The sequence below is a fragment of the Lathamus discolor genome, chromosome 5, assembly GCF_037157495.1.
Source record: "Lathamus discolor isolate bLatDis1 chromosome 5, bLatDis1.hap1, whole genome shotgun sequence".
Classification (NCBI taxonomy): domain Eukaryota; kingdom Metazoa; phylum Chordata; class Aves; order Psittaciformes; family Psittacidae; genus Lathamus; species Lathamus discolor.
In genome coordinates this window covers 88,801,939-88,814,846 of record NC_088888.1, presented here as the reverse complement: position 1 = coordinate 88,814,846, position 12,908 = coordinate 88,801,939, and the positions used below count along the sequence as shown (strand labels likewise).

Sequence of the window (12,908 nt, the reverse complement as noted above, 5' to 3'; positions counted from 1 at the left end):
TGATGGCAAGTTGAATATAAGTCAACAGTGCGCCCTAGCAGCCAAAAGGGCCACCCGTGCCCTGTGGTGTATCAAGCACAGCATCGCTGGCTGGGCATGGGAGGTGACTGTTCCACTCTACACTGCACTGGTGTGGCCCCACTTCAAGTACTGTGTGCAGTTTTGGGTGCCTCAATACAAGAAGGACATCAAACTATTACAGCATGTTCTGAGGAAGTGACCAAGATGGTGAAAGGTCTCAAAGGTAAGACTTAGGAGGAGTGGCAGAGGTGACCTGGCTGTTCAGCTTGGAGAAGAGAACGCTGAGGGGTGACCTAACTGCACTCTACACCTTCCTCAAGGAGGGTAGCGGAGGGGGAGGTGCTGATTTCCTCTCTGGAGACCACTGACAGGACATGAGGAAATTTAATGAAGCATCCTCAGGGGAAAACCAGGTTGGACATGAGGAAAAGGTTCTTCACCAAGAGGATGGTTGATCCCTGGAACAGGCTTCCCAAGGAAGTGGTCATGGCACCAAGCCTGTCAGAGTTCAAGGAGTGACTGGTCTCTCTCATATGGTTTAGTTTCAGGCAGTGCTGTGAGGAACAGGGAACTGGACTCAATGATCCTTACGGGTACCTTCCAACTTGAGATATTCTATGATTCTATGATTTATTCAATTCTTTATTAAATGGCAATTTTCTGCATTTCATTTGTGAAAAAGTAGATAATTGTACTTCATTTAATAAAATTCTTCAGTACAGAAAACACATCAATGAAATAATCATGAATGATTACTTTCATAGATACATACTTTGGATATTTTGTAAACTATTAATATGAGGAGTTAAGTGGCTTTTTAACATAAGACTCTCAAAATTATAATTTTAAAATGTCTTACTGGCAAAAACTTAAAAACAAGCTATAGCATATCAATGCCAAGTTTGAAAATAAATTTTAGTTTATCAATTCTGTCAAGCTGCTAAACTGCCACATTCATAAAGACCAAAAACATTGCTAAGTGTTACAATGGTGTAGCATTACACATTCATCAGATAACTCATTGATCTAATCAAGTTCCAACTGGCAGCAAGGTCTTTAATCATCAAAATATTCACCTCTACTTGCTAATCTTCTTTAATATTTTAGTTTTTTATAGGCATTACTTTGAAAAGGTAAAAGTCAACACCTGTGCTTCTTTTCTGTGTTTTAAAAAAATGGAAACTTGTAAGAAGGGTTATTTTTTCTATCATCACTTGAATCCAGATGTACCGCATCCCAGATAAGTGCTCTAATCAGTGTGCCTCCCCTTCTCAATTTCTTTCCTTGCTGTTGATCAACTTCACATAAATTAAATACTCATCAGACCATGCATCTAAGATGAATTTTCTTTCTCTCTCCAGGGTTTTCAAAGGACACTTCAAAATAATTTGGATTGCTCTCTAAGTAGAATGGGATTATTTTGTTAAAATTTCAGAAATAATTGTGGTTTATGAAAATAGTGTCTATTTCACGTATATTAAAATCAGATTTCTCACTTAAAGTTAATAGTATGTATAAAATAGAAACACAGAAATTGCTGCAATTTGTTTAGGCACCTGTCGGCACCCACTGCAGCTGCAGCACTGCTTTGAACATATTAGCATTGACATATCAGTGACCGCAGTGGGTTTGTCTGTAGTTACTGGCCCTGACGATCTTGGAATAAGTGGAGCAGCCTTGTACTTCCTGGGGCTTGAGACTGGCCCATCTTTTTTCTTTGCAAATGCTGTGCTTACCTTAGCAGCTTTTAAAAATTTTATTTATTCTATCATATCAGTTTGTTATACTAGAAAGACCTCTTCCCCCACCATCCACTCTGGAGAGGAAATCTGATCTATTAGTCAAAAATGTTATAAATTTCAAATAAAACAGAAATAGTGGTGGACAAACTATTTGCTAATCCGGCAGAAAAGTTCAGTTATTAACTGATAGTACATCCTTTAGCAAACTTAAAATCAAAACCCCAATTCGGTCACCTTTTTAATGCAAAAAACTAAGGATAGCTAGATTAAGAAGTTCAGAAATTAATCAAGTCTGCAATGTCATACTCTTTCTCCCACAGAAATAAAAGATCAGTCTTCTGGATATCTTGTAAAGACTCTCTTCTTTTTCCAATTAAGTATCCTGAAGTGTTTTCCAGTGATATGATAATACTTCACTTGAGAATATTTTTAGTGCTGATAATGATCCCTTAAAATAACAGTTGATAACAAATTAATAGTAAAGCCCTGATTTTGAATGAAAAAGACAAAAGGCTTAATTCTCTCAGGGTAAATTAATGACTCTTGCAGATTTCACATAATAATTAGGAAAGTTAATCCAGTTATTACTAGAAGTCCACATGTAGTTGTGACATCCTTCATCTTTTTATGACCACCCTGGGGTTTGTTTTTCATTTTTAGTAAATCACTGTATCTTCCTCTGATGTTAAGTCTGCTTATGTTCCTTATGGTCAGACTGAAGTTCTCTCTTTCATCCTTTATCATTTTGGGTACCTTCACTATGTTTTTATTGTGATGCCATCAAATTTTTCACTTCTTGGTCCTGTCTTCCAGGCAATTTATGGCACAGATCCACTTTGATCTGGCATCTTTTAATTTTTTCTGTCAGGTCTACCAATACTCACAGAACAAAAATGTATGTGTAAATATATATAAACTTACACACATGCACATAATACAGAAAAAAACCCAAAATTAATGTAGCTGCATCCGTAGCTCTGTTGCATCAGATCTAATCAGTCCTGCACAACTGTGTAAGAATTTATACAGTATAACCTATCTTCTTTTCCTGAAACACTTCTTTGACTTCCTACTTGACAAGTCTAAGTGAATTTCATTCAAATTTCATCTCAACGTCAATATTGTAGCAATTCAGATTATTCTGAAAATGAACAAAATTGCTAAAGCAGGAATCTGCTAAGACACTCTAAAAATCAGATTGGGAAAAATATTCTTATTTTATCATGTAATGCAACATCAATAAGCAGAATTATTAGGACATATTCTTTTTCTTTACCTCTTTTTTATAAATTTGTTTATAAACAGGGATAAATGATGGGATCAAGACATCTTTTTCTCCTCCTTAAACTTATAAAAACATACAAAATTGTATTTGTCTGAACCGCAGAGGCTGAGAAGAAATTTGATCAGAGAATTACTTGCTACCTCAGAAAGTAAGGAAAAAAACCAAAAATGTCAATTTCTTTTTGCTAGATGTTTTAAAACTATCAGCTCTGAATCTCTGTAGTTAGTTCCTTCCTCCCTCTATCTATTCTAAGAACACTTCAGTATCTATTATTCACCAAAGTATTTCTTAAATAATATTTTTTAAATCCAGAATTGATTATTATTTGACCCTTTTGGACCTTTCTGATATATAATCTCTTTTTCTGGTTTGTCTTCTTTATTTATTCTTTATTTTCCTTCCAATAATTTGGTATCTTTTTACTGATAACATATTACATGTTCTTCCTCTCACAGCTATTTTCACTATAAGGAATAGCTTACCATTGTAGCATCACTAATCCAATTTGTATTGCTAGTGTTAGCTTCATAAAAATCTAGACCCATGCAACTATAATCAACTAGGGATTCTCAAAATTACTGAGAATTGAGAACCTAATTATACAAAGTTCGTTTAGAAGTAGTCACATACCATAAATCAGCTACTAGTGGAGTTACTGCAGTGAATGAAATTAACTAGCAAAATGTTTCAGGCTCGTACTGCACAGTATTTCAACCTCAAAATAAAGAAGGCAAATGTTTTGGGTTACACTATTGAGGTAGCCAAGAATGTGAAAAGAAAGACCTTTGTTATTCTCAGGACAAATGCCAGAACAGAATTTAGGTGGGCCATTGATTCTCCCTGTCAATTCTTGAAAGCCACCTATGTGGTTTTGCAGCCACCACACAGCAGCTTCTAACAGCAAAAATGTCCACGGTTGATCTTACTTACCATACGGAAAAACAGGACTGAGTTCTAATAATTACCTCATCCTTTCAGAATTTGCCTTTGAACTTTTCTTTGGAGGCTGTTTTCTGCTTTTGGGGACTGTTTTCTATCTTTTCGGTTTGGAAGTTGCCATATTTTCACACAGCAAAAATCATTAAGAGAAAACAGACAATAAAAAGATGAAGCCAATGTCTCAAAGTCTTGACAGCCAAATTATCTAAACCTTCTAAAAATGCCATTGATTGCACGCTTATTTCTGTTCAGATTTCGTTCTAAGCCATCAATGAATCTGCGGTACAGTTCAGCTCCAGCACCCTCCGCACGGCTGTATTTTAAAGAGAGAACTTCTGAAACTGAGTAGCAGTCAGAGCAACAAAACAGCAGATATGAGTCACATCTTCCTGGAGGCTTAGTAATTCACTAGGATTTTTTCTAGCAGAAACGGCACTTGTACAGTTAGACAATGTATAAATTACTGGACACCAGCTTCTTAATGCTTCTGAAAATACTAAGCAACAAAATTGCAGAAAATAATAATTTGCCAGCATCATCAAAACTAAGGAAACATAGCACAGAGAACAGATTATGATTTTTTTGTATACAAACCATGTATCTTTATTTAACTTGCTGTATTACCTTGCATGGATGCCATGAAATTAGTTCATGATGACAAAAAAGAGTAATACCATCAAGAAACAAAACTGTAACAAAAGGTGCCTTCATGGAAAAGACCAAGATTCTTAGAGAAAGAATAAGGGAACCTTTCTTTCTTGAAGATACAGGGAATGGAAAAGGCTACCTCATAGCATGTGTTCCAGACTGATAAAATGAAACAAAATAAGGAATATTTAAAATACCTAGCCAAATCTACATTCCACATGCACCCTTAAATATTCACTGTGGGAATGGCTCAGATCACGTAAATCATTAACTGTTACATAACTCTGCTGTTGTGGTACTCATTTCTTCACAGAAAGTACACAGAATTCTTTGGATTTCATTTAAGTTCTACACAAGGCTTAGGCCCCTGCTTGAGTTTTTATAGGTTAAACTGAGTTTTAATAGACTAAATTCAGAGTTACACATTATGAACAAAATTTCAGTCCTGTCAATAGACATTTGTATGCAATGCACGCCGCCAAAATGGGTGTATCATCAGAAACAAATATTTAGTAGTTGTTGATGACACCATGTGTTTATTTTTCTGAAACACGATTACTAACACTTATTAGAAGAATGAAAACCCCATCTAAGGTCAGAGAACTGAAAGACAGAAAACTTTTGTTTTCTTCCTGTTTCAAGGCACTAGTAAAATAAATCTTTGTAGCGTACTGACTGAAATGAATTCCAAACAACAGACATGACCCAAATTCCTATTGTTTTTTATTATTATTATAAATTTTTGTATTTATTTTGGAATACACAAATTTATAAAATATTTCTTTGCTTTGAGGAATTACATTATAAGATCCTTCAGTCACAGGAAACCTACAGAGATTGCTACAGAAGACAACTACCCCTGACCTTGTGATGAAGACATGGGAAAGGCAGAGCACTCCACATTCCCTCTGCTTCTCTACTCATTAGCAAAGGCTGTCCTCAGGCCTCCAAGTTCCTAATATAATGGAGAACTTTCAGGGAGAAAAGTAGTAGCTACAGTACAGGAGAAACAATACAAGAAACTACAGAAGTAATAAGGATATGTGCATGTTTGTGCTACTTAATGGTATGCAAGTAAGGGTTCTTGGTGTGCCACAGTGTTAGGCTGCTCTGTAGCATCTTTGAAAGGTTGTGACAGTCAAGAGTGATTCCAAATGACTGCAAAAAAGATAATTTTTAATTTATCATTTTCAAAAATCCCTAGGATCCTAGCAACTGTGTATCAGTCACGGTCACCTCAGACCTCCAGAAAATGTTGGTGAAATTGTTTATGAAAATTATTCTCATTTACATTTAGAAAGTAAAAAAAAAACCCAACCAACCAACAACAAAAACCTACCAAAACCCCATCAATATATTTAATCTGCTGATTTAATGTTGTCTTAATATTTTAAAGATACTTCATGTCTTCATTTTTTACCTCTGCAAAAAGGAACCGGAAAATCCCATGATGCACCATTTCCAGGACTCACAATACATGTCAACATGGCATGGCCTTCTAGTATGTAACCAGAGATACAGCTATATCGGATTTTATCTCCAATGTTGAATCTTGTTCCATGAAGTACTCCTTTAGGTATTTCTCCTGGGTTGCCACAAGTATGACTAGGTAATACTGTCAAAAGAAAAAAGGAAAAATATTAAAGTCTGCAGAATGAGGTAATAAATACTGGTCAATTGCAATTAAGTAATTGCTTTTATTATTATTAAAAAAAAAAAAACAAACAGTATTCCTCACACAACTAAGGCAAAATTAGGCTATGGAATATAGTTTCACAAGAGATTTCAGTTTATAACAGATATCTTTACTTTCAAAGCTAATTCCAGAACTCAGTTCTTGGTTTAAGAGCACCTCATTTAAGTTCTTTACAGATCTATTTTCGAACAAAGTATCCTGTAAATCCTGCTGTTTCTTCCAAAACTCTGGCTGAAGTAAAAGAAGGTTTTATTTAATTCCTTTTTTAAATACTGCAAAAACATTTATACAACATCATTATGGATGCAGGCACTAGAAGGAACTTTATGTACAGTTTTCATTTTAGTTGATAGAATAGCATATTAAAATAATCCAATAATTAACTGCTTTCTGACAGTAAATTAAAGTCGAAGGTATATTTAGGAAGTTTGTTTTTTCTGCATATTTTCAAATTACTTGGGTTCTGCAAAATAAATTAAGTCAATCCTTGCTAACAGAAAAAGAAAATAGGAAGGAAACAATGACTAAGCAGGTAACCTTGGGTTGATATGAATGGACATACTTATTTTCTTTTTTATCGCACAAAGTTGCTACCATTTGTAAGCATTAGTTATTCGGAAGAGGTTGTCTTAACTATTTATCATTTTAAATATACTCCTCCATCTAGGAAAAAAACAAAACAGTGTGTTGCAAGGAAGAAAGTGCAATTGTTTTTGTTCTCTATCTCATCTGAAAGTTATTAATAGCACGCAATTCCTTTCATTGAAGTAGCACAAATTAAAGTTCTTTAATTTCGTCTACAGCAGAACAAATAAGGGCAGGAAGCTGAAATATGTCATGAACAGAACCCAAAAGATAAAAGTGTTTAGAAAAGAAGCGGTAGTCTGAAAAGCTCACATGTAATTCAGGTATCATTTTATTAACCACATATTTCATGGACAAATTCTTTCACTCTATGCTTCTCTCTTTTCTAACTCTACCCAACTGTAGAATAAACAACCATACTAACCCCGCTAACCTGCATGTTGAGAGGATTAATTACTCAATACATGGACATCCTCAGAGTGCTGTGAAGCATTATATCAATGTATCAATGCTAATTAAGCCCCGTTATATCATGTAAGTCCAGTTATTGAATGCACACCCTTAATTCATTACTCAAACAGTCACGCTGGCATTTGAATGATCATGATTACACTTAAGTTATGACCCAAATTATATAAGATTTTGAAAAGGAAAAAAAACACAGAAATTAAAAAATTAAGAGATAATGCTTTCTCTTACAACATCCTTTTATGAGAAAACTCCCCAAATCTTGTATAAATATTAACAAGGTAACGAAAGCCACGTAACACTAATGCACGATGAGCTAGATGAATGTTCTACCAACACTGCAGAACAGAGATTGAAGATTTCTGTGCATTACAGAAACTACTTAAGGTTGCTGACTGCATAGCTACCAAAGATAGAAGCAAACAGTAAGATTCTGACTTCTCTTGTGCTGTTTCAGCAGCCTTAATAGAATAGCATATTTATTTATATGTGCTCATTGGAAAGAGTGTCAGTGTTTGACTTACATATATGAGAATGAATACATACAAAATAAAGTGATTTTAAGACATTAGAGTAATTGGAATAAACATATTAATTTACATTCAAAAAGGTTGGCAACAATGTTCTATTATATGGTACAGCATATATTGCTATATGCTAGTATATGCTTTATTTCACTATTAAAATCGCTACCTCTCTCTTGACAAATTTTCCCCTTTTTGCTGCTTTAGTCACGGTAGGTTAATACAGGTAATTTTTGCAAGACAAGTCAAACAAACAAAAATGTTGCATGCTTTAACACAGGAGAATACCCGCATTTGAAACAAGAATCTCTATTTTCAAATCAACCATCCCAGTTCTGGCTGGGTCAGAGTTCTTCCCAGTAGCTGGTGCAGCGCTGTGTTTTGGCTTTAGTGTCAGAACAATCCTGGTAACACACCAATGGTTTATTTGTTGCTAACTAGCACTTACCCTGATCAAGGACTTTTCAGTGTTTCATGCTCTGCAAGTGGGGAGGGGCACAAGAAGCTGGCAGGAAGCAGAGACAGGACACCTGACCCAAACTAGCCAAAGGGACATTCCATAGCATAGTACATTATTCCCAGTATATAAACTGGAGTGAGACACCTGAAAGGGGCCAATTGCTGCTTGGATGGGGCTGGGTATCAGTCAGTGCGTGGTGACCAATTGCATTGTGCCTCACTTTTCTCTCCTGGTCTAAGCTCTCCAGTTCCTATTGCTGTTGTTATTATTACATTTTAATTGTTAAACTGTTCTTAACTCACAAGTTTTATCTCTTTTTTTATGGTACTCCTCCACATCCCACTTGGTGGGTCACGGGACTTAAATCACAACAAAACATTTTTACACGTAAACAGTGCAATAAGTAGTTTCATCAGAAGATCTGATATACACATCAATATTCCTACAAGCCAGAGCTCAGCATTAATTTTTATAATTAGGTATACTATCTGGGGCAAAAAAAAAAAAAAAAGTGTCTTTCTTCCAAGGCACTAAGATTTCTAATGAACTACTTTCCCAAGGAAAACACATCACAGCAAATCTACATCTGCCATATATACATGACAATTGACATTGGCTAACTGCTGAAATTGTATTGCAGTAAATCAGTCTTCTATTTGCATAAAGAAGGTCTTCTGCAATATGATGGTTTTCACTCTATTTGTCAAGAACCCCAGGAAAAAAACGGGACTTTGCATTATGAAACTGGCATTCATTTTACCACAACCTCCTAAAAACCAGTAAAAGATGAGTGACCTGAGAATGACCATGTACAATATTACATGCAACAGTTCACAGGATACTACATTATTTATGTGCTTTTCTAAAACTGATTTAAGTATATTGAGGTAGCAGCACAATTTCATCTGCACAGGCTTTACTGCTTCTAGTCTGGACCTAAGTTGAATTATCCTTTGAAGGCTCCTAACAGTAATCAGAATAGTTTAATTTTTGGATTATGACAGTTCTAGCTGACCAAAGCTATCATATGCAAAGGTTAAACATGCCCATCAAAGTACCATTCAGAGACTCAATATGACAATGAATCCAAGAGAACACAATGGATTTTTTTTTTTTAACCCTCAGATGTTACTACCATGAACTAGATTGCAAAGATTGCCTAGAGGCCTTAATAAGGAAAATCTCACACTGTGTATGTCACTTAAAGATAACAGTTTCACCTTTCTGTGAATCAGCTGTCAGCTTTTACATGTCAGTGACCCACATGGCAGTCGGAACTTGACAGCAACCATTCAGAAAGTAGCTTAATTGAAATTAAGAAAAATGGGAAGTGAAAAGAGGAAAGGAAGGAGCAAGGTACAAGTTTTTCCGTCACTTATTTCAATAGCTTTACAAGATATTTCAAGGATACATGTTATTTGTTCTTTTTCCTGTTCTTCCTGAAACAACTGGAAAAGTTTTCCAGACTGAAACTAAGTTCAGCCAAATGCAAACTTGCCTACTTTTTGCTGTTCCATATTCCCTCTATTACAGACCCCCTGTATGTTTCCTACCACAGCCACATTGGTGGCTACAGGCAAAACCACACCAAAGTAAAAAGCATAAGTTAGGAGGAAGTCACAGAGTCCCCTGATACACTTGAGAGTTTTGGAATCACAACATTGGAAGTAATTTCTGTGGGGAAAATCAGGGTTACAAAAAAATTCAAGGCATATGTCAGGATGTGTAAGAGGCAGTGGGATTGAGTGCGCCCTCAGCAAGTTTGCTGATGACACCAAGCTGTGTGGTCCGGTTGATATGCTGGAGGGAAGGGATGCCATCCAGAGGGACCTAGACACGCTTGTGAGGTGGGCTGATGCCAACCTTATGAAGTTCAACCACGACAAGTGTAAGGTCCTACACCTGAGTCGGAGCAATCCCAGGCACAGCTACAGACTGGGCAAAGAAGAGATTCAGAGCAGCCCTGCAGAGAAGGACTTGGGGGTGCTGGTCGATGAGAAAATGAACATGAGCTGGCAGTGTGCGCTCGCAGCCCAGAAAGCCAACCATATCCTGGGCTGCATCAAAAGGAGCGTGACCAGCAGGTCGAAGGAGGTGATCCTGCCCCTCTACTCTGCTCTTGTGAGACCTCACCTGGAGTATTGTGTGCAGTTCTGGTGTCCTCAACATAAAAAGGACATGGAACTGCTGGAACAAGTCCAGAGGAGGGCCACGAGGATGATCAGGGGACTGGAGCACCTCCCGTATGAAGACAGGCTGAGAAAGTTGGGGCTGTTCAGCCTGGAGAAGAGAAGGCTGCGTGGAGACCTAATAGCAGCCTTCCAGTATCTGAAGGGGGCCTATAGGGGTACTGGGGAGGGACTCTTCGTCAGGGACTGTAGTGACAGGACAAGGGGTAACGGGTTAAAACTTAAACAGGGGAAGTTTAAGTTGGTTATAAGGAGGAAATTCTTTCCTGTTAGGGTGGTGAGGCACTGGAATGGGTTGCCCAGGGAGGTTGTGAGTGCTCCATCCCTGGCGGTGTTCAAGGCCAGGCTGGATGTAGCCTTGGGTGGGATGGTTTAGTGTGAGGTGTCCCTGTCCATGGCAGGGGGGTTGGAACTAGATGATCTTGAGGTCCTTTCCAACCCTAACTATTCTATGATTCTATGATGACATGACACCCTGTCCACATGGCTACAGGCAGCAGTATACACTGTAGTTTCATGCATAAATAGAAGATACACATACCACTGTATTCTAGAGCCACAGAAGAAGAAAATACTTTTTGAGAAGTACAATAACTATACTTCTTATGAAAACAGAATAAAATAAGCTAACAAATGGGAGAGGAAAAAATGCTACATTTTCTTGCAAGAATGGCACTGAAACTAAAGTTTCTGCTCCAACTCAGAAAAGCACCATTTAAAAAAGGTGCTCATGTTGGGAGGGAATAATAGTCTTTCAATCTACCAAACTAAAAGTGCTGTATTAACAAAAGATGGACTTCGAAATATGCTTATATGTACGTACATATAAAAGTACTTTCTTTAATAAATCTGTTCTGGAAGTAATATTTCTTTCTTTAGGTGCAAGTAATGAAATTTGCTTTAAAAACTAATTCCAAAGAGTTCTGTAGAACTCTATCTGCCATTCCTACCTAGAAACAGACTACAAAATCAATATATTTGATTTTTTTTAGTTTCTAATGTCTTACATTAAACTCCATTAGAGTGCATTTTGACCTTTCTTTTTTAAGTAATTCCGAATACTGAATCAATTGAAAAGCATGTAATATTTCACTGTCAATTTATTAAACAACTTTGTCCTTTCTACTTCCAGGAGCTATGTACAATGAATAGCTAATTGATCTACCAGTGCTGATTTCCACATTAGTATGGAACACTGTAGATACATGTAGGTAATTTGTTAGAGGACGATACCACGGCAGAAACTGCACAGACCTACCCTTTGCAAAATTCTTTATTCTAAAAACCCATGGACTACAATCTTGCCTTCAGGAATATAGCACTTTTTGGAATGCAAAAGAGACGCCGAAGCTAGAGCAGGTTGCCCAGACTATGTCTGTTTCTGGTTTTAGTATCTCCATAGACGAAGACTCAATAGACTCTCTGGGCAACCTTTTGCAGTGTCTGAGCAACCTCACAGAATAAATAAATAAATATTAAAATACATATATATTGAAAAAAACTATGTCTTATGTTTAAATGGAATTTTCTTTATTTCACTTCGTGCCCATTGCCTTCCATCCTGCCAGTGACCACTGCGAGAGTCTGACTGCATCATCTTTACCCATCCCTAGATAAGGGTATATACACACCTCAGAAAGATTCTCTTGAGCATTCTCTTCTCCAAGCTGAACAATCCCAGACACCTGTGTTTCTTCTCAAGTCAGATGTGCCAAGCCCTTAACCATCTTTGTAGACCTTTGCTGGACTCACTTCAGTATGCCCATGTTTCTTTCTTGTACTGCGGAGCCCAGAACTGGGCACAGCTCTCCAGGTGTGGCTCACCAGTGCTAAGTAGAAGTGAACAATCATCTCCCTCAACCTGCTTTGTAACAAGGGCATATTGCCAACCTGTGGTGAACAAGATGTCCACAGGTTCTTCTCTGTAAAGCTGCCTTCTAGCTGGTTGGCCCCCTTCTGCTACTGTTGCCTGGGGCAAGACTTTGGATTTCATTTTCTCTGGATTTCTTTTCATTGAGTTCTATGAGATTTCTGTTTGTCTATTTCTCCATCCTGCTAATATCCCTTTGAATGGCAGCCCAACCATCTGGTGTATCAGCCATTCTTCTAAGCTTTGTATTACCTGGAAACTTGCTGAGCATGCATTCTGTTGTCCAGGTCATGTCATGCTAAACAGTACTGGGATCAGTAATAACCCCTTTTATACTTCAACAGTGACAGACCTAGAATAAACTGAGTATCTTTTCCAGATTTTAACTTCCAGTTCAACACTAGGCTGTAAGATCCAACATGGAGTCTAGAATCATAGAATAAACTAGGTTGGAAAAGACCTTTAAGATCAATTAACCCAG

At 37.1% G+C, this 12,908-nt stretch overlaps 1 protein-coding gene across 1 annotated transcript in view; it reads right to left on the bottom strand.

Moving 5' to 3' along the window:
• The window catches only part of CSMD1 (CUB and Sushi multiple domains 1), a 1,149,005-nt gene that overhangs the window by 584,600 nt on the left and 551,497 nt on the right, over window positions 1-12,908 (bottom strand). The window contains exon 4 of the mRNA XM_065681530.1: window positions 6,056-6,250. Coding sequence (XP_065537602.1) covers window positions 6,056-6,250 — 195 coding nt within the window. The remainder of the gene's footprint in view (window positions 1-6,055; window positions 6,251-12,908) is intronic.